Source organism: Lolium rigidum, chromosome 7 (assembly GCF_022539505.1).
Source record: "Lolium rigidum isolate FL_2022 chromosome 7, APGP_CSIRO_Lrig_0.1, whole genome shotgun sequence".
Classification (NCBI taxonomy): Eukaryota; Viridiplantae; Streptophyta; class Magnoliopsida; order Poales; family Poaceae; genus Lolium; species Lolium rigidum.
This window is the reverse complement of record NC_061514.1, coordinates 308677474-308699192: the sequence shown is the minus strand read 5'-3', so window position 1 is coordinate 308699192 and position 21719 is coordinate 308677474. Positions and strand designations below refer to the sequence as shown.

Below are 21719 nucleotides of genomic sequence, written 5' to 3'. Positions count from 1 at the left end.
ACTGACAACATCCCAAACAGTGTAACATTTACTGCAATGTGCACTTCACAGCGACCAAATCATCCAATCCAAGAGCGTCCGGCAGCCAACTAGCGGCGGCAAGGCAGCAAGTCGCGAGCGACGACCATGGAGTTCGTGCAGGACAGCATCCCCATGGTGTTCGTGGCGGCGGCGGCCGCCGCGCTGTACGCGCGCGCGTCTTCGTCCGTCCTGCGCCCGGGCTTCCCGCGTCTCGTCGCGCTGCTCCCGCTCTTCCCATTCCTCGTCGCCGCCCCCTTGGCCTTCACTTCCTCCGCCATCATCCGGGCCACCGTCGCCTTCTTCCTCGCCTGGCTCTGCGCGTTCAAGCTCGCCCTCCTCGCCGCCGGCCGTGGGCCGCTCGACCCCGCCCTCCCGGTGCTCACGTTTCTCTTCACCGCCTTGCTCCCCGTCAAGCTCCGACAGCGGCGCGGCGGTGCGGGAGCGGGAGCAGCGGCGTCGACCAAAGCCAGCAAACCGGATCTGTCTCTGGTTTCTTGCGCGGTCAAGGCCGCGGTCATAGCCGTCATCCTCCGCCTCTACCAGTTCAACAGCCGGCTGCATCTCTACGTGCGCCTCGCCATGTACGGTGTCCACATATACTGCTTCTTGGACCTCTTCTTCCCCTGCATCGCGCTCGCCGTCGGCGCGCTCGGCATGGAGACGGAGCCGCAGTTCGACCGGCCGTACCTGGCGTCGTCGCTGCGCGACTTCTGGGGACGGCGGTGGAACCTCATGGTGTCCGCCATCCTCCGGCCGTCCGTGTACGACCCCGTGCGCGCTCGCGCCGGGAACCCCGCCGGCGTGCTGGCCACCTTCCTCGTGTCCGGGCTCATGCACGAAGGTATGGTGTACTATCTCAGCCTGCGGCGGCCGAACGGCGGGATGACCGCCTTCTTCCTGCTACACGGCGTTTGCTGCGTCGCCGAGGGGTGGTGCGCGCGGCGGTGGACGGCGAGGGGGTTGCCGTCTCCACCGCAAGCCGTGGCGACGCTGCTGGTGGTGCTGTTCGTCGCGGCCACGTCATTCTGGCTCTTCTTCCCACCGTTGTGCAAGGACGGGGTAGAGGAGAAGCTGCTGGAGGAGTGGGCTGCGGTGGCGGCCTTCTTCCTCGACGCCGGCAAGAAGATTACATGGTATGGCCAACGTGGCAACTAGGAAAATAAATGTCAGAGCCTAACCAAACATAATACTAGCTTGCATTGTCTTGTCAAATATTTTTTTGACTTGTCAGTTGTCACACAAGTGACAAGTGTAGCTTATTAACGTCGATCTGCCAGCCCAACTTGTCAGCCCTATTAGAAAATCCAAAATCCAAAAATGAAATTTAAAAAGCTTAAAAAGGGAAAAATTAAAACTAAGAAGTCTTATTCCCTTGTCCACGCGAGACCATCGCCACGCCCGCTGCTCGCCGGCGAGCACCCTCGCACCCTTTCTCTTCCTGTAAGGCAGGGTGCCAACGCCCCTGTCACCTCGTCCTCTCACTCGCTCTGCTACGCTTCCTTTATGTGACAGAGAATGCCATCGATGCCGCGTCGCCGTGCCGCCAACGCGGTCCAAGCGCCTAGGAGCTCCGCCGCATTGACACCTCCATCAGGACAAATTGAAGCCGGATCCCCTTAATCACGGGTATCGTGGTTGTCTTTCTAACACCCCGATAGCACCATGGTCGGGTATGTTACCCGTGGCAGCTCTATAGGATATCTACACTGGCCCCCACATACCAACACTAGTCTTTTCTGCGTACTTTATCCTCACTTGTGTGCACCCGGGATTAACTTTTCGGTCGGACACCCACCCTTAAATCGCCCCAGACCAAGCAAACTTAACCTCAAAGTTCTTGGAGATGAGGTTCCGAAAATAAGTTGCAACTTGTTTTTATGAGTATTCTATCTATTAAACCCTAGGCTAGGATGTCATGGTCTTCTCCGCCTCCTTTCTCGGAATTAGTCCTGCAATTGAGGCCAACGTAGGGCGTCATGGTGCATGGCACGCCCAAGGACGGCAAGAAGGCCTTGGTAGAGGCCGTCGATTCGGTTCATGCCGCCAAGGCTTGGAGAAAGGGCGGCCCCTTCCCCATCAAAGCACGGTGGCGGTGGCGGTGGGCCGGTGGGATAGGTAGCGGTGGGGGTGGGCCGGTGGAACATGCGGCAGTGGTGCTGGTGTGGGAGACGAACCTCCCATTTTTGTTTTAATTCCTAGTTTTTTTTTCCTTTCTTGAAATATTGCCATTTTGTTAAATGGGCTAACATTTGGAGCCTAGTCCATCTCAGCAAAATTGGCCTTGACAACTGAGTCACGCTAGTCATGAATGATGTCAATTCAGCTTCAATTCAAGATTAGTGCACATTGTAAAACTGAGTGGTAGCATTTTGTCGTGAAAATGTAAAATGATAGTTCTTTGAACATGCACAAAAAATAGTAGTTTTGTGCTAACGACTCGGCAAATGCAGGTGCATAGAGTGATCAAGCACTACCTACAAATGAACATTTTTTTTAGAAACATAATACAAGTTAGCATTCGGCGACGGGCCTCGCTCCGCTCGTCAGAAGTTAGCCTCCCTTTAGTGTATGAATTTGGATCACAATACAACATCTCTTGGTCTTTCTTTTCCTCTAATATAATATACATGCAGTTCTCCTGCATTGTTCGAGAAAAAAACAGTCCGTTGACAAAGTTTGCAAAGAAAATCACAGTTAAAATAGCTTAAACCACAACCACCATGCCCTTCCTCCCATTTCACTTCATAATACTACTTCCAAAAGAAAAATGGGCTCTGAGTCTGAAAAATCCAACCAAAATTCACAGCCCCAGGACCCAACCTCTTCTGAACTTTATATTCAGTGGCTTCCGCTGAGATTTACTCACCTTGCAGCAGAACAAAATCTGGAATACTCCATTAGAGTTAACAGTTTCTCCAAAGAAACAGAATATAGCAGCACAGTTTACAAATACACACATACTTTACACACCAGTACCTATTACAGGTTGAGAATGATACGCTTCCCAAACGAATGGCAGAACACGAATGTGACAGTGGCCCAAAATGCCAAGACGAACGAAACGGCAGTGACCACATACAGGATTGGATCAGAATCATCAGCCACATTCCCTACTGTACCATTCCGTACCACGGGGCCTGAACTGGAAGTGCATGATCGAAGATTGTCGTTCCCTTTGTAACTGTCCATACCAAATGAGCCAAACTGACCAGAGTCTAGTAGACATCCCGATAGGTTGTTGAATGCCACAGAGAACACCCCTAATGATGATAGCCGGGTTAACTGCCATGGTATAGATCCATTTAGCCTGTTTTCTGATAGGTCTAAGCTTTCGATCTCGCTCAAGTTTGCGAAGGTTGCAGGAATGGATCCAGTAAAGAAATTGTTCGACAAATTGAGAGACTTAATATGGCTCAAGTTTCCTATTACCTGTGGAATCTCACCTGACAGCATGTTTGCAGACAGGTCAATGCCAGACATCGACATGAAGAAGTTGCTTCCATATGTGTATGGATTGCCTTTTGTTGTGAAAGTGAAGCCTTGGAGCTCATAGAGTATGTTATACGAGAATTGCGGACCATAATACTCCCTTGCACCAGCTGTGGGCCACCCAAATAAGTAAGTATCAGGGTATTTCAATGTCATGCCACCAATACATGGTGGTATGGAGCCTGAAAGTATGTTGTGTGAGATGTCAATTATACTCAAGAATTGGAGATGACATAGCTTTGAAGAGATCTGGCCCTCAAACTTATTCCTTCTTAACAAAAGTACACTGATTTGAGGAAGATATTGTGCCCACTCAAGATTGCCTGTGAACCTATTATGACTGAGATCCAAAACAACAAGAGAACTGTTGAAAATGGCATTCGGGGTGCCCCACAGAGAATTCCCAGATACACTTAGAAACCGAAGAGGTAACGTAATGCTGCAGTTTGGAATACGCCCTTTAAAGTAGTTATCTGACATATCTAACATCAGAAGACTTCTCAATGTGCAAATTCCTGGATGAATCTCACCAGTTAAACCATTACTAGCAAGGCTCAAAGCTTTCAGTGAAGGAATATTCCATAATGAAGTGTCGAGTTCTCCAGACATCTTATTATCATGTAAATCCATGATGACTACATCACCAGATAGATTTCTAGGGAGAGTCCCTTCAAATTTGTTGCTGCCTAGGTATATTTCCCTTACAGAGGACAAGTTACTAGCCCCGCCAAGGATCATACCGCCAAGGCTGTTGTTCGAGAGTTTCAGTGCTGTCAATTTAGAACAATCAGTGAACAAGCAAGATGGTACTTCTCCTGAAAATCTGTTATTTGATAGTTCCATATATTCTATGCTTCCAATGTTGCACAATGAAGACGGCACAACTCCAGATATCATATTATGAGAAAAATCAATAATCGCCAGATTAGGAAACATTGAACTGATATTCGCTGGCAGCTGTCCTTCAATATGGTTCAGAGATAAGTTCACCCGTTGAAGATTAGTTTGGTGTTGCAAAATCGGATCTAATGATCCAACCAGTGAGTTATTTGATAGGTCAAGGTCTACAAATGCCGCTTCAGTTGTGAACAGCCAGTTGGGCATGCTTCCTGGCAAATTATTGTTGGACAAATCAAGAAACTGTAGATGATGTTGTGTGCGTAAGAAATGTGGCTCCGTAATTATGCTCTTATCAAGGTTACACCAAGAGAGAATTAATCTTTTTAATTCAAAATTAGGTACCCAACCATGAAGTTTGACTTCAACAACCAAATCAGTATTTCTCGACAGATCTATCTCTTTGAGCTTGGTACAGTTTCTCAGCCAAAAGAAATCAAATATACCGCTTAGCATGTTTTCAGATAACCTGATAGTTTGAAGCATCGAGGAACACTTCCAAGACGATTTTATGGGTATCTGTCCTTGAAAAAGATTTTCAGAAAGATCCAGGTACTCAAGGCATGGAAGTAAAAATAAGGATGCTGGGAGGCTACCACTCAATTGATTGGATCCTAAATGCAATTCTCGCAGGTTCTGGAGATTTTTTAAACCTGTCATGTATACATTGTAGCAAGTAAGAATAAAGTGCACCAACTGAAAAGGGATGCGAAATTTATTCGTTCCAGTAGGAGTACCTATATTCTGAAGAGTCCCACTTATGTTATTTCTGCTGAGATTTATGACCTCCAAAGAAACCAGTCTGCTGACAGATCCTGGGATACTCCCTTTGAAAGTGTTGTCGCTGAGGTTGAGATACTTGAGCTTACTCAATCCTTGAAGACCTGAGGAATTGTTTGCTTCACAATAAGATGCTATGTAATGAAATTATAGGACGAACAAAAGTAGAGTTCCATGCATGCAACAGGAGTTACATACCACTAAAATCTTCAAAGCAAGCGTAATTTCCAGAGAAGTCCAGTAGCTGAAGCTCCCGAAATGAAGAAAAGATCGTCAAGTTTAGGTTCCAGCATGGAACTTCCATAGCTTGGATTGATACAGAACCATCACTTCCATCAGTACGGATTGACTGGTACATAAATGAAAGGTCGAGGCGCAATATTCGCCGTGTGCTATTGTCGCATGTGATTCCTTCCCACAAGCAGCAGTCATCACCATGCCCCCACGAGCTGGGAACCTCGGACTTTGAGCTCATGAACCAGGAGCTAATATCCATGAGGGCCACCCTCTCATCCACAAAGCAGCCTGAAGAACTCTGAAACATAGAGTGTAGCACGCACAGGGCCAGAAACAAGCATCCCATTGATATGTAGCAGCCCATTTGAAGAAAAAAGGTTTTGCCTTATCTTTGCCTTCTACGGTGTAGGTTTGAGAACCTGATGCCTGCATATTGTTCTGCTCCTTGTGGTGTTTATAATTGGCTACATGAAGACTATACACTTGCTTAGTATAAACAAAGTTTAGTCCATGGTCAAGGAAGGTATGGCTGGACGTTGGACAGCAACTTGAAGTAATGGCATCATTGACTCATTGGCGCTAGTGACCAAACTGGGACCATGGCCTAACCATATATATTGTTATTCTGCAGACACTCTGTGGACTTGAGAGTACCAAAGTTATTATAGTTGATATGGAGACCAATAGGACAGAGATTTGGTGCACATGGGCACCAGTGATCTTGTTTAAAAATTAAATAAAAAATCATATTTTTGAGTTTGAAAAAATCTGGAAAAAAAACCACACATAGACAATGATGTATCCCACAAACGTGCAAAAACTCAATTTCAAATACTTAATATTTTGAGCTACACAAAAATGACAAAATTGTAGATCTGAGGAGTCATTTTCAAATCTCAAAAACATATCAGATTTTGTCATTTTTCTCTAGCTCAAAATAAAAAGAATTTCGGATTGGGATTTTGCATGATTGTGGGATATATCAATGAAATTCTTCAGAATTATTTTCATGATTTTTAGAACTTGTAAAAATATTTTTAATTTTTTTTAAACATAGCGAGAGCACTAGAGCTCATGAGCTAAAAGCACTTTTCGGACCAATAGGGCAAGAAATGATCAAGATGTTGGAATAGACCATAAAGCTATCAAGCTCTCAGCTATCAGCTCTGGGTGACCGGTCCATATTGGATTCGAGGCAGTGACTGGGTTGTTTGTCATTGAAAGGGAAGTTGCCAATGTGACCATTTCTTCTTCAGTGCGAGCATTTTTCAAGTGTTAGTATGGACTACCTGAATAAAAATTGAAAAACAATCTTACCATGCTCTTCCCATGTGCAAGCGCCATGCCAACTAAATTACTGCTGCAAAGTATACTTACCCACTATACACCCCTGGAAGCATTACGGCCAGCTTGTTTGGTTCAAACCCCTGTTACAGCTTACAGAATACATGACCCAATAAGTTGCAGAGGCTGGGGGTTTCAACCTGCTTTTCGAAAAAAAAAAACTTGTTATTGGTTATACAAGCTGACGAGATCGAGGTGCGAAAACAAAATGACATGCCAATCAAGCAAGTTCTCTTACTCCGCTGTGGAATTACTTCAGAAATCAGAATCTTCAGTCTACCGCTGTGAAGTGTGAACCCCTCTGGCGCTGGCAAGCTGTACCGTTCATGAAATGTAAAGGCAGCCTTTCACCACCACTGGAAGTTTACCGCTGTGGTGATCTGAGCCTGTCTCCCCATCACGCGCATGCAAACAGAGGAGCGAGGAGGCAACATTGATGTGGGAGGAGCGCAGTTGACCACTCGCCCGCGTCCGTTGTGGCCGTCAGGGAAAGCCATGCCCGTGCCCAACTGCCAATGTTGAGGACCAGAACCGACAAAATTGTCTTCTTTAATCTCCGTTACATTTCGAGTTATAAAATATTTTGAATAATATATTTTTTTTTGAACAGGAAAGGTCCCGAAGGACCTAGGACTTCATTTCATACGCGGTGGAGTACATTTTATAGACAGGCCTGAAGAAAAACAAGAAAATTACAACCTGGCTCTTACAACTTACCCTGAGGACCCTCAAATAAAACGCAGAAACGCGATCAGGTCCAACTCCTTCTTCACCGCGACGAAGCTCGCCGGAGACAACCTCTACGCCGCCGGGGACGAGACCACTTGGGGCGCAGAGGTGGGAGTTAGCTCCGACGAAGATGGAGAGCCTCCGAATCGGCATGAACGTTTGACGGAGGTTGTTGATGCCTTGAGGACGGGCAGTCGCCATCACACGAGGATGGAGGGGCCGCCTTTCGGCCATGAAGAACGGCGACAGTGGCGCCGTGGTAAACCTCCGATGGAGGGGCTGCCTTCCAGCCATAAGATACGGCGACAGCGGCGCCGTGCGAAGCCTCCAAGAAGAAGCCGACGAGCTTCCCTGCTGCAGATGCGGTAGGCAGCGACGAGAAGGTGACCAATCCTCTTTTCCCTCACCGCCATGATGAGCAGAGAGGAGGAGGCCACCGCTGCATCGCCAGTTACCAGATCGACGGGAGATGGCTTTATTTATGGAGATCCTCATCTCCCTCCGCCGCCACACCTCTGTCTCCGACCGCCGGAGCTCCATGAGGTCATGGAGGAAGAAGACGCGGCGCCAGATCCAGCCGATGGGATCCGCCACCTCACTCCCGGCATGCACGCCATACGCCACTAGGGACCAAGATCTAAACATACTACTACTGCTATTTACTCCGGCGCCATCTCCTCTCCAACTCCGGCCGGCTAGCCCGGCGGAGAGGGAGGAGGAGTGGCCCGGCGAGAAAGAAGGAGGGCTCAGGTACCGTAGCTAGCTGAGAGAGGGAGAGGGGGGAAATGAGCGCTCTTCTATTTTGAATAATTTGATGTATAAACTACACATGAACTGAAAAGATAAACGAACAAACACACTAAAATGCCCTAGATACATACAAATTTAGAAAAGCTATAACATCTTACAATTCGAAATGGGCTAATACCGCTTAAATTTCAAACGAATCTACCTCCATGGAGTTAAAGTTGGTTATATCAACAACACACACCTTGTCACTGAATTTTTCAACTACCTCCGTTTCCAATGAATAAATTGTATAAATTTAGTAAAAGAATAGCGAAAATATCAAAACTGATACCGGTTGCATAAGCATATGCAATTATGCAACCGGTATGTACAAAATATATTTTGTAAAAAATTAAAAAATTAATGAAAATAGCGAAAAATCAAAACCGATCCCGGGTGCATATGCATCCAGTATGAACAAAATATATTTTAGAAAAAGTTAAAAAAATTAGAAAATAATTTCACATGTAAAGGGACGTGTTCTATGGGTTGGCTAGATTTTGGTCCGGGTGAAAAATGAATAGTGGGAAGAAACATACGGCTGAGATCTCTAATCAACAGGATCCGACAAAGCATGCACTAGTAGAAAACATGTTTTTTGTTCGGAGCTGCCCGGAGCACTAGTCCCGGCTCTGTTTGAATCCAGGACTAATATGCCCATTAGTCATGGTTTAAACGGCTAAGACGTTGATTTTTTTATTTCCGATTCGTAACGGACCCTTTAGTCTCGGTTGGTGTAAAAGGGCTGCGGCAGACCCCGACGGTGCCAAAACCTTTAGTCCCGGTTGGTATCCCAAATCAGGACTAAAGGTCCCGGTTGGAAACACCTTTATCGCATTTTTTTGCTTTGTAAAATATATAAAAAAATGATAGAAAATTCAAAAAGTAAAATCCTTCGAAATGTCCATGTGTTATGTATCTACTTGCAAATGAAATTAACAAACATGAATTTCGACTTTTTTTACAAAATTGCGTCATGTATCGATAAAACGGGATTTGCGGTTGCATATGAACTCGAAAAAAAACGTTTAATATATGAAAATGTATCTACACAAAAAATTTCCATTCGAATTCACCTGGGTTTACCCGATTAGCCAATTTTTAGATTCTCAAACTACCAAAGGAAAGTTTGAAAATTTTCAGGTTTTAGATTTTGCAAAAGGAAAGTTAAAAATACTTAAATAAATTTTTTTATTTATTCAAAATTATTATTACATAATTACTTTTATTTATTAAAGTAATTATTTAGAATTTAAATAATAAATTTTTTGACATGGTGACCAAGAGGTTAAAAGATTGATATGATACTAGATCAATAACATACGCGCAAAGCACTTGGAAGCAGGACGAAAGAAATTCGAAGGTTAAAAAACGTGCTAGTGCTAGAGTAGTGGGAGGATGGATGACTGACCAAAAATTTTGACCACGAGTAAGTAATTTGACTAGAGAACTGGTTAAATAACTCAAATGCTAAAAATTAATTCTGAAAAAATTAAAAAAAATTAGAATGGGAAAAATTGGAAAAAAATAGAATGAATTTTTTTTCTCGTGGAGTCTTTAGTTCCGGTTAGTGTTACAAACTGGACTAAAGGTCCTCCGTCCCGGTGCGTGCCCGCAGCCCACATGAAACCCACGTGGAGTAGTCCCGATTTGTAACTCAACCGGAACTAAAGGGTGAGACCTTAATTCCGTTTTGACAGTTCTAGTTGGGAAATCTGAACTAAAGGTTCTTCCCAACGGGAAAAAAAGAACCGTTTTCTACCATTGATATCACCTATGGATGAGAGGTATGGGTGCCCCGCGACTCTATATCTTTTAGATATGCCACGCATGCATTCAACTAAAATTCGAAAGTTAATAATCGATTACATTGACAACAAGAAACACATAACACGAGGTAGTACACTTGTTTTCACAATAGCCGAGCATATAAACTTCCTTCGCAAAAGAAAATGTGGAATTTTGTAGCATCGCACATGCTAAAATTTGAAGAAAAATTACGATTAAATCTCACAAATAATACACATCGAGGAAAAAAATTATGATTATCATCTGCAAACAAAAAAAAAACCTTTTCGAGAAGATTTTATGTCCTCATGCCATGGGCAAGATTTGCAGTACAAATTTGTGAAGGAATAGTTCTTTACCGATCTTACTACACTTCAACTACTACTCGGTAATATCTCATTGACGACCCTTTCTTCCATGAAATCCAAACTGGACGAGTTTCATGAGTAAGTCCACGTTTGGTGGCCGTCCCTGCAAGTTATTTTTTTGTCGGATGCGTCTAGTGCAGAGTTGATTGAACGGAAACCCTGACCGTAGCAATGCAATGAATAATGAACGGCTGATCCTAACCACTACGCCCAGTTCTGACGTGCGTTGATAGATGAACGGAGCCTGAACAGGAACCCCCGAACCCCAATCCACCAATCCTGCCTGCCGCTGCCTCATATCTCTTGCTCCTGGAGCGTCTTGTATAAAATGTATTTAAAGAGTAAATTTCATTTTTTACTCCCCTGTTTGACATTAGTGACAATAACTACCCCATTTAACACAAATTCTTTGCGTTCAACTATGACCCAGTATAAACTTCTACAACATTATTCTAGGTTAGCCTCCCACATATATCCCAGCCACATTTAGTCTTGCCGCATTTTATCCCGGCGATCTTTCCACCCTAGACCCCTAGTTCTGGCCCGCCTCCGTTGCGCTGCCGTCTCATACCGTGTTCTTCTCTCCCACGGGCGGTGTGGCATGTGTAGTCCTCTCTCGCTTCTCGTCTTTGGTGATTCTATGGTCGCTCCTACTTTGTCTTGCTTCGATCGCTTGGCTGAAACGTGTGAAGAAGCAGCTAGTGCATGCTGCGCTGACGAGAAGAAGAACAGCAATCAATTGACTAGAAATGGAGTACAACACTTCAGACAACATTGCGGTGGTTGTCATCACAAGCCATGACTGTGATGAGCTCGTCGCAGAAGAACATTACGGGTCTACGACCAACTTGTGTATTGACCCAACTTGTGTATTTCGTCGATGGGTGGGAGCACCAAATGGTGGGGCTATTTACACGGACGGACAAGGATGCCCACAAGGGAAACCATGGTGATGCAAGCAGGAGAGGAGATGAGAACATCGTGGGCGAAGACAAGGGCTGGCAAGAGGAAACATAATGCGACATCTCAGGGTAAAAATTTCGAATGGGTAAAAACTGGCAAAAGTTTCACTAAATGGGGTAATCAAGGATAATTTATGTTCAATGGGGTAACTGGTGTAAAAAATACCAAAATAGGAGGTACAAAGTGGAATTTACTCTTATTTAAATTGAAAAAAAGGAGATTTCATCCAATCTGTTTCCATGCCCTATCTGTGAGAAGCATTTCATGTTGTTTTTCCCCGTCACACTTCTACGCCGTTCTCCATGCATTATTCAGACTTGTAATTTCTCTTCAACACTTTGATCACATATATAATGCGCAAATCTTTGCCCCATTTTAAAATTTCTTAATATTGAAATAAATATAATAGACATAATGTGCGTGCAATCTTAGAAAGCACTGCTGCTTTAGTATATGTATTTAATCCAATATAAGAATGATGCTAGTTGATTTCTACAAATATAAGAAAAGAGTAACATAGCATAGAGGATTTCGAGGATTCGCCAAAAATCACAACCTCGCCATTCCACGCCTTGAGTTTAGACAGCAGAAAAAAAGCATCCATCACCCACATGGTCTTCGGAAAGAAGAGTTTGTGAAAAAGAGGTTTATTTTGAATAGTGCTTTAAAAAAATTTGCCAAAAAATCACTGTTGAAATAGCTTAAACTACAACCACCCTGCTCTTCCTCCCATTTCACTTTTATGATACTCTTACGAAGGAAAAAAATGGGCTCCGAAGAAATCCAACCAATTCACAGTACCACCAGAACAGTTCAGCAGTATCTTACCTTCCCCAGCACCACAATTTCTTCTCATGTTTATTTTCATATGGCTTCCAGTGAGATTTACCCACCTTACAGAAGAACAATCCTTTAGAGTTACACTCTCTCCAAAGCAACAAAAGATAGCACAGTTTAGAAACACACGCATAAAGTGACAGCAAATTCCTATTACTGGCAGCCCTACAGTTTGAGAATAACACGCTGCCCAAAAGAATGGCAGAATACGAATGTGGCAGTGGCCCAAAATGCCAAGACGAATGAAACGGCACTGACCACATAGGGAATTGGGTCAGGATCATCAGGCACGTGTATGACGGTACCATTCCGGACCACAGGACCTGAACTGGCAGTGCAAGATCTAAGGTTGTTATTCCCTCTGTAACTGTCCACGTCAAATGCGCCAAACTGGCCAGAGTCTGGTAGACATCCCGATAAGTTGTTGTATGCTACAGAGAACACCTCTAATGATGATAGCCCAGTTAACTGCCATGGTATAGATCCATTTAGCCTGTTTTCTGATAGGTCTAAGCTTTCAATCTGGCTCAAGTTTGCAAAGGTTGCAGGAATCGATCCAGTAAAGAAATTGTTCGACAAATTGAGAGACTTGATATGGCTCAAGTTTCCTATTTCCCGTGGAATCTCACCTGACAGCATATTCGCTGATAAGTCGATGCCTGACATCAAAATGAAGAAGTTGCGTCCATATATGTATGGATTGCCTTTTGTTGTGAAGGTGAATCCTTGGAGGTCATAGTGACTGCTATATGAGAAGTCCATGCCATCAAACCCCCCAAAGAAATTAACAGGTGTTGTGGGCCAATTATACAAGTTAGCATCAGGGTCTTCAAATGGAATGATACCAATGCATGGTGGTATGGGACCCGAAATTATGTTGTGCGAGATGTCAATTATACTCAAGTGTTGGAGATGACACAGATTTGAAGAGATCTGCCCCTCAAACTTATTCCCGCTTAACAAAAGTACCTTGATTTGATAAAGATATTGTGTCCACTCAATAGTGCCTGTAAACTGATTATGACTCAGATCCAAAACTGTAATGTAGGAGCTGTTGAAAAAGGCACTTGGGAAGCCTGACAGTGAATTCCTAGATACACTCAGAAACTCGAGATGTAATGGAGCATTGCAATTTGAAATACGCCCTGTAAAGTAGTTGTCTGACAGATCTAACAGCAAAAGACTTGTTAATGTGCAAATTCCTGGACCAATGTCACCAGTTAAATCGTTCCTGGCAAGGCTCAAAGCTTCTAGTAAAGGGAGATTCCATAACGAAGTGTCGAGTTCCCCAGACATCTTGTTACTATGTAAATCCATGATATATACATTACCAGACAGATTTCTAGGGAGAGTCCCATGAAATTGGTTGTTGTCTAGGTATATTTCCCGCACAAAGGACAAGTTACTAGCCCCGTCCAGGATCATACCCCCAAGACTGTTGTTTGAGACTTTCAATACTCTCAATGCCGAACAATCACTGAACAAGCAAGATGGTACTTCTCCTGTGAACATGTTATTTGATAGATCCATAAATTCTATGCTTCTAATGTTACACAATGAAGATGGCACAAATCCAGATATCATATTATGAGAAATATCAAAAATCCTCAATTTGGGAAACATTGAACTGATATTGGCTGGCAGCTGTCCTTGAATATGGTTCAGAGATACGTTCACCATTTGAAGATTAGTTTTGTGTTGCAAAATCAGATCTAATGATCCAACTAAAGAGTTATTTGAAAGATCCAGGTAAACAAGTGCCGCTTCATTTGTGAACAACCAATTGGGCATGTTTCCGGGCAAATTACTGTTAGACAAATCAAGAACCTGGAGATGATGTTGTGTGCCTAGGAAATGTGGCTCTGCAATTATGCTCTTATCAAGGGTACACCAAGAGAGCCTTAGTCTTTCCAGTTCAAAATTAGGTACCCAACCATGAAGTTTCACTTTAACAACCAAATCAGTATTCCTCGACAGATCTATGTCTCTGAGCTTGGTACAGTTTCTGAGCCAGAAGAAATCAAATTTACCGCTTAGCATGTTTTCAGATAACCAGATAGTTTGAAGCATTGAGGGACACTTCCAAGATGAGTTTATAGGTATATGTCCTAGAAAGAGGTTTTCTGAAAGATCCAGGTACTCAAGGCATGGAAGTGCAAATATGGATGCTGGAAGGCTACCACTCAACTGATTGGATCCCAAATACAATTCTCGCAGGTTCCGCAGATTTTTAAAACCTGCCATGTATACATGCTTTATATCAAATAAAAATCAATTGGACCAACTAAAAAAGGATGTTAAATTTATTTTCAATACCTGTATTCTGAAGAGGCCCACTCATGTTATTTCCTCTGAGATTTATGACCTCCAGAGAAACTAGTTTGCTGATAGATACTGGGATTCTCCCTATGAAAGTGTTGTCACTGAGGTTGAGATACTTGAGCTTCCTCAATCCTTGAAGACCTAAGGAAATGTTTGCTTCGAATAAGATGAAATGTAATCAAACTTACTAGAATAATAAAAATAGAGTCCCATGCATGCAACATGACTTACATACCATTGAAATTTTGTAAACAAGCGTGATTTCCAGAGAAATCCAGTAGCTGAAGCTCCCGAAACGAAGAAAAGATCGTCATGTTCAGATTCCAGCATGGAGCATCCACTTCAACTGATGTGGAACCATCACTTCCATAGGCAGCGTTTGGCTGGTAGATTTGGGAAAGGTCGAGATGCAATATACGCCGTGTGCTATTGTCACACATGATTCTTTCCCAGGAGCAGCAGTCATCACCGTGTTCCCACGAACTGGGAACCTCGGACTTTGTGCTCATGATCCAGGAGCTGATATCCATGAGAGCCGCCCTTTCCTCCATGATGCAGCCTGAAGAAGTCGGAAACCTGGAGTACACTATGCACAGGACCAGGAACAAGCATCCCCATGGCAAGTAGCAGCCCATTCGAAAGAAAAACGGTTTTGCGTTATCCCTTGCGTTGTAGGGTGTATGTTTGAGAGCGTGGTGCCTGCTCATTATTTCTGCTCTCTGTGGTGTTTATAATTGGCTACCCAAAGACTATACGCTTGCTTAGTCAACAAAGTTCAGTCCATGGTCAAGAAAGGTAAGCTTGGACAGCAACTTTAAGTGATGGCATCATTGACTTGTTGAAAAACATTTTGTTCAAGTCTCCACCAAACACATCACTTAGTGACCAAATCGGACCACGACCTAACCATCCAGCATTACTCTTGGCATATCTTCCTACGTACAACCATCTTGCCAACCCAATTATAGCTGCAGTCATAGCTATAAAAAAACGCTCTCACATTACAATTTCCAGTAAAGTGTACTTACACATTCCTGGAAGGTTTAGGGCCAGGATGTTGTCTGATACTCGGCTCAATCCAAAATAAAAAAAACGCAATCCCACAATTTCTTATATTAGGTGATGTGAACAGATCCCCCGCAAAAAAAAAAAAGGTGATGTGAACAGATAGAGGGGTGGAACTGACACACCAAGTACTCTGTAAGCAAGTTCGCTTACTCCACTGTGGAATTTCTTCAGAATCTTCACTCCACCGCTTTGAATCACCCCGGCGCTAGCAAGCCTGCTGAGCCGGTCCGTGGCCCACACCTGCTGCTGAGCAATAGCGACGGAGAGAGCGGGCAGTCGCGGTGGTGCTGGGGTCCGGCGAGGGTAGTGGCGGCCGCCCGGACCGGATGCCAGGAGGTGTGCCTGGCAGGTGGCAGCCTCACCGGATCCTAGTGACAATGAGATGCGACTCCCGGGGCGAGGGGTCAACAAGGGGAAGGATTGGAGGCGATCGGACGGGGAGATGGGGAGAGAGGGGATCCCTCACTAGACGGAGAGACGGCGAGATGGGAAATCGGACGGAGAGCCCGGTTGACACTTCATTGTGCCCGACAGGAATTCTGTTTTACAAATACTACTAAAAGTGCCCGTGCGTTGTTGTTGAAAATTTGTAATTCCTCCATCCTATTAGAAGTGTCTTAGATTTATCAAAAGTTGGATGTATCTAGACACTACTCAATTCGGCTCATATTCGCGTATGCTCCCTCTACCAAAAATTATATTTCGAAGCGTCGAAGTTTTTTGGAAAACAATTGGACATGTATATCTCCATAATATATGTGTCTTGTTCGTCAAGTTTCATGAAAACCCAATATTTTTTTGGTCTATGTAAAAAAGAGGAAATTTATCTTGTGAAAATCATTATTTAGTATTGAATTTTATCTTTTTACACACGTCGTCGATTTTTTATGAAACGACTTTGTGAGCGCATAGCATGTGAAGTATGTGCGAATTTTTTGTTTTAATTTTTTTTGAAATTGAAAATATGTGTAAGTTATATTCTCCCATGTTCCAAAACACGACTCCCATACACTGAAATTCAATTTTTGATAAATCTAAGGAACTTTTGGTGCAACGGAGGGAGTATACCACATAAAATTCAACAATTAAAAATCATATTTTTCTAAACGAAGAATTCCAGATTTAGATGTAGGTACAACTGAAATAGCTTTGTTGTCATGTCCTACCATTGGCTGAAGTCAAGATACCTATTAAGACAACCACGCTAGTGCAGCACCCACAACTGAAATAGCGTTGTTGTCATTTTTTTATCATTTGTTTCTTCTGTGAAATTCATCTCATCTCTTCAGTTTTGTTACACCCGCCATAAAATTTCTTATTCTTTCCTTAATTTTTTGTTTTATTTTGTAATTTTTCAAAAACTAATAGTGGCAGATGCAGGTGCAGTAATGATTTAGGAAGCTGCTGGGTGGTAGTTAGCTGAACTATTCGTTTTGCTGCAAAATCATGAAAATATGTTCGCTTGCAAAGATATATTTTATGAGTGTGAATCTACCTAGTAAAATGGTACAAAATCAATCCTTTTTTTGCTATGTTCTATAAGAAGAGTCTGAACTCCTCAGACTAAGAAGAGTTTCTGAATTCGTTTATGCATAAACTGAACATTGCCAGGCTACAGTTTGTGCCGTTTGGAACGACGATGGCTGACTGTTGCTGCCAACATCTGAATCCCAATGTTAACGCTGTCTGTTGAAAGATTGCAGCTCCCTGCTGTAGCCCGCACTTCTTGTGATGGATTTTCCTATGCATCCAAGTCTTATCGGTACATACACGGAGAGCAGCATCAGGCGATCACCATAATGGCGGCATTGGTCCGGCGCTGACCCTCGATGACGGGCGTGCAACAGTCGGGACCGAGAGGATCACTCGGGCACACTCACGCTAATGTGCTGGAGATCCATGGGTGACGCAGATTTGTGGGTGCAGCAGCCGGCCGAAGGCCGGAAGGATGGGGACGGGAAACATGAGCGAACTAAAATCTCCTATCCACCACCGCCGTACCTGACGAGACGATGAGACTGTTCGAGGATGGCGCCGGCGAGCTTGGCATGAAGGGAATCGAATCTCCTTGTCTGCTTGTCTTCGTGGCAACCACAACCTCTGTACGTGATGAGACTGTTCGAGAACGATAAAAAATTTCGAGACTCACGGCAAGAGCGGCGCAGATCGATTTCTGGCGATGGCGAGAAGACGTAAATGTCGAGCACGGGCGACAGCAGCGGAACCTGCAGTCGATCTGGGTTTCTGTCAAGGGTATCGAGTCTGTTTTTATTGGCTTCAGCTTGCCAAACGGAGTCCATGTCGGGTTGCCCGTGGGCGCCTGCTCTTACCTGAGTCCCAACAGGGTTCAAATCGTACCCGTCGGTTGTTGTTTGCCTTGTTCGACCTCATGGTTTTCGCGGGACGAATCGAGGCCGGTCTTCGGCAGCTCACGGGAGAGAAAGGAAAGGGAAAAGAAAGCAAAACGGTATGGTGTCAATAGAAGGAAAAAAAGTGAAACGGTACGGTGTCAATTTGGTGGTATTATGTGGTTTGGTGGGAGGGTAAAACGGTAAAATAAGGACGGACCAACAAGAAACCTTATTTTCTTTATTATTAGGTATAGATTAGTAGTAAACATTTCCGTTCGTTGCATCGGATTGTTTAAAATTTAGTATTTAGATTTGACTTCTGAACATTTTTATTACTTGCCAAAAATTTGGTAATATAATCACATGTGCAACTTAAATTTTCCTGATATTTTTTCCTTTTCATATTTTATCCTTCAACATAATACTGGTCTCGTAAGTATATTTTTTTCTAAAGAAAAGTTGTGTTTTTATCAATATATGTTTTACTCTCTAATTCTCACTCTATATATTATACTTATATATATAGGAAAATTATACGCGCGTTGCTACGGGGATAAAATCACACCATCCTTATGCTCCAAGAACCCAGTAGGACATTGGTAGAGGTGAATGTCTGTGTTGCTAAGAAATTTTAGTAATCTTAAAATATTGATCTGGGATAGGCTTATTGTCAATCTCATGAATCATCCATCATTGCTGGGAGTGAAGGTAGGAGCATCACCACTCGTCTCCCCGACGAGGCCCCCGATCGACGTTTTTTCCATCCGGACGGCGTAATTCGGCCCAGTCGCGCCCCCGGTTCCTCGTTTCGTCCGGATTTGGCCATAAATCCATCCGGCGAGCCCACGCCAACCCCGGTCCCCCGAGGCGAGCTCGGGGACTCCGGACGAGTGAAAAGAGGGGAAGGGCCCGCTCTGTCGGCGACTGGACACACGAACCCCACTCAAAATCTCTCCCACCCCTCGTATCTCTCTCGCCGCCGTCACCACCCCGCCGGCTTGTTGCCCAGATTCCGCCGCCCCTCCTCCCCCACCTGCCTATATTCCGCCGTCTTTCGACGATGGCCTATCTGGCTGCTCCTCCATCAGCCTATTTTCCGACGACGGCCTACTCCTCGTCGTTTGCGGCTCGGGTTGCCTCGACCACGCCCATCAGGCGTTCGTCCATTTGCCTCACCAGCCATGGACTCGGACGAAGAGGGGGAGCAGATGTTCGTCGAGCTTATGCGAGAAGAGATGGCAGCCACCGCCCAAGACGAGGAGCACATGCTGATCCTCGGTTTCTTATCAAGCATGTACGCCGGAGTGACAACTGGTCGACGTGGTGGGTCGGCACCAGGTCGCCTGAAGTGCAAGCGGAGACAGCGAATGGAGGGCTACTGCATGTTGTACGCCGACTACTTCGCCGACAATCCATTGCACGGTGAGACTATTTTCAGGCATCGTTTCAGGATGAGCAGAAAGCTATTTCTGCAAATTGTGTATGCTATCCGAGACTTCGACCCCTACTTCAGATGCAAAGCGGATTGCACTGGCTTGGTTGGATTTTCGTCACTGCAGAAGTGCACAGTGGCTATAAGGATGCTGGCTTATGGAGCTCCCGGTGATGGTGCAGATGACTATCTTCGGATGGCGGAGTCCACCGCCCTTGATTGTTTCTACCGGTTCCGCAGGGCCGTCATAGCAGTGTTCGGGGACTTTTACTTGAGATCACCCACTGTCGAAGACACTCAGAGGATCCTTGCAACAAATGTAGCTATGGGTTTTCCAGGGATGCTTGGAAGCATTGATTGCATGCATTGGAAATGGAAGAACTGTCTGTTTGCGTGGCAGGGAATGTACAAGGGTCACAAAAACGGCTGCACTGTGATACTTGAAGCAGTGGCTACCCATGATCTCTGGATTTGGCACTCTTTTTTTGGTATGCCTGGATCCAATAATAACATCAACGTCCTAAACTGCTCCCCGATCTTTTCCAAGCTTGTTGAGGGTCATGCTCCCCCGGTGAACTATGTGATCAATGGTCGGCACTACAACAAAGGATACTACCTTGCAGACTGTATCTATCCAAAGTGGTCAACATTTGTGAAGACTATCTCGAAACCTAGCACCCCCAAACTTTGCGAGTTTGTCAAGAAACAAGAAGCTTGCCGAAAAGACGTCGAGCGTGCATTTGGTGTCCTCCAGCAGAGATTTGCTGTCGTCCGATTCCCCGCTATGACTTGGTCCAAAGATCAGATGTGGGAGGTGATGAATTGTTGTGTGTGCTTACACAATATGATCATTGAAAATGAGCGAAAACATCCGATTCCTCTGGCTGAGCAGCAAGCACCATATGAGAGAGAGGGTCCTCTTGCACAGCCTAATCACCAGGTGCCTCCATCATGGGCCGCCTTCATTGCTATGCGCCAGGAGATTCGAGACTCTACAATGCATCAGCAGCTGCAAGATGATCTGGTGGAGCACATATGGACGCTCCGAGGCAACGCCAACGCCGACGCCAACTAGTCTGTCATAATTTGTTTCAAAAATTGTGAAATTGTGTGCTTCATTTGTAAACATTGTACTGATTATCGCCGAATTTGTTTCAGCAATTTTCGAACTCTTGCTCGCCGAACTTGTTAAATTTTATGTTGAATTTGTTTAAAATATGTCAAATGGTCGAGGTTGGGGGTTTCCTGCCAGGGGGACGGCTGGAACTTCGGCGCTCCCCAGGCCAAATTTTCGTCCAATCCGGACGAAAATTTCGCCGGATTTGGGCGTGGGGAGCGCCAACGAGTGGGATGCTCTAACACCGTTGGAGGGGAGAAACTACATCGTCATGCCCATTGTTGTTGCCAGGGTGGTTGTCTCCGGAGAGGAGGTAGCCGCCATGCCCGAGGCTGCCACGTGGAATGATTTCAGTTGACCATGTAGTTACTGGGATGATTTCAGTTGACCGAGGAATCAGGGGTTCCCATGGTGATGCGAGCTTATACCACTACATACCATTTGTTTAGCTAGCCTAGATTACTGGGATGATTTCAGTTGACCGATGTCAATCATAATTCAGAAGTCAACAGTTCACTAAGAAAACATGTAGTACTTAAAGGGAACCTGGTTGTGTAAATTAATCATGAACGAACCAAACGATTCACATACAACTGCAGCATACAAGGTTTAGAGAGTGGATTTTGTACACCCACGCATGGGTGTGGGTGTTTTCGTCACCGTCCATTGTGCTTTGAGATTCGGATAAAAAGAGGAGAGAGAAAGGAATCTTTTCATATACTATGGTGGGCACGAATCTCGAGGAATAAATGAACGGTGAATGAAACACCCACACCCATGCGTGGGTGTACAAAAGTATTTCCGTTTTATACGTGAATATTATATAGTTTTTTTTTTTTTTTGCTTAGGGAACCTCTCTTGCTGGGTTGTTCAACGACATCGCCTTCTGCGATGGTAAGGTCTATGGCCTAGTCAGGGACACAAAGCTATTCATGTTCGTTCGCACGGTTAAAGAGAGGCTGGCTGATGCTCACCGCCACCTACCAGCTGGGCATGAACCAGCTACCCGCGTACACGAGGTGGCCACGATCACAGTACGACATATGCTGGATGAACTACGTCCACAGCAGCTACATCGTCAGACACGACGACAATCTATTGATGGCCCTAAGGGTCCGATGGTCACGACACTGAACGACCATGCCTTGTTCTTGAGTGCAACATGCTCCAAGGCAGTGCACAGGTGC

At 44.7% G+C, this 21719-nt stretch overlaps 3 protein-coding genes across 3 annotated transcripts; 1 reads left to right on the top strand and 2 right to left on the bottom strand.

Annotated features, from left to right (window-relative positions):
- The first annotated feature begins 126 nt into the window (after positions 1 to 126).
- On the top strand, positions 127 to 1176 carry LOC124673143 (acyl-CoA--sterol O-acyltransferase 1-like). Its single transcript, XM_047209273.1, has one exon. The coding sequence runs from the start codon at positions 127 to 129 to the stop codon at positions 1174 to 1176; it is 1050 nt and encodes a 349-aa protein (XP_047065229.1).
- Positions 1177 to 2940: 1764 nt separating this feature from the next.
- Positions 2941 to 6097, bottom strand: LOC124676819 (receptor-like protein 45). Its single transcript, XM_047212846.1, has 3 exons — positions 5386 to 6097; positions 5145 to 5291; positions 2941 to 5060 (listed from the first exon to the last, which is right to left on the bottom strand). Exons 1-3 carry the CDS (start codon positions 5786 to 5788, stop codon positions 3001 to 3003), a joined length of 2610 nt encoding a protein of 869 aa, XP_047068802.1. The 5' UTR covers positions 5789 to 6097; the 3' UTR covers positions 2941 to 3000.
- Positions 6098 to 12186: 6089 nt separating this feature from the next.
- LOC124676638 (receptor-like protein 45) lies at positions 12187 to 15214 on the bottom strand. The gene is made up of 3 exons (XM_047212680.1): positions 14800 to 15214; positions 14559 to 14705; positions 12187 to 14479 (listed from the first exon to the last, which is right to left on the bottom strand). The coding sequence occupies exons 1-3, from the start codon at positions 15197 to 15199 to the stop codon at positions 12408 to 12410; spliced, it is 2619 nt and encodes an 872-aa protein (XP_047068636.1). The 5' UTR covers positions 15200 to 15214; the 3' UTR covers positions 12187 to 12407.
- Positions 15215 to 21719: the final 6505 nt, after the last annotated feature.

Bases quoted from the DNA above. Each gene is read 5' to 3' on its own strand.
- LOC124673143 (XM_047209273.1), top strand. From the start codon at position 127: ATGGAGTTCGTGCAGGACAGCATCCCCATGGTGTTCGTGGCGGCGGCG.
- LOC124676819 (XM_047212846.1), bottom strand. From the start codon at position 5,788: ATGGGCTGCTACATATCAATGGGATGCTTGTTTCTGGCCCTGTGCGTG. The intron at 5,292-5,385 runs GTATGTAACTCC...ACAATTCCTCAG, and splicing joins TTGCTTTGAAGATTTTAGTG to GTCTTCAAGGATTGAGTAAG. The intron at 5,061-5,144 runs GTACTCCTACTG...TATACATGACAG, and splicing joins TGGGACTCTTCAGAATATAG to GTTTAAAAAATCTCCAGAAC.
- LOC124676638 (XM_047212680.1), bottom strand. From the start codon at position 15,199: ATGGGCTGCTACTTGCCATGGGGATGCTTGTTCCTGGTCCTGTGCATA. The intron at 14,706-14,799 runs GTATGTAAGTCA...ACATTTCCTTAG, and splicing joins TTGTTTACAAAATTTCAATG to GTCTTCAAGGATTGAGGAAG. The intron at 14,480-14,558 runs GTATTGAAAATA...TATACATGGCAG, and splicing joins TGGGCCTCTTCAGAATACAG to GTTTTAAAAATCTGCGGAAC.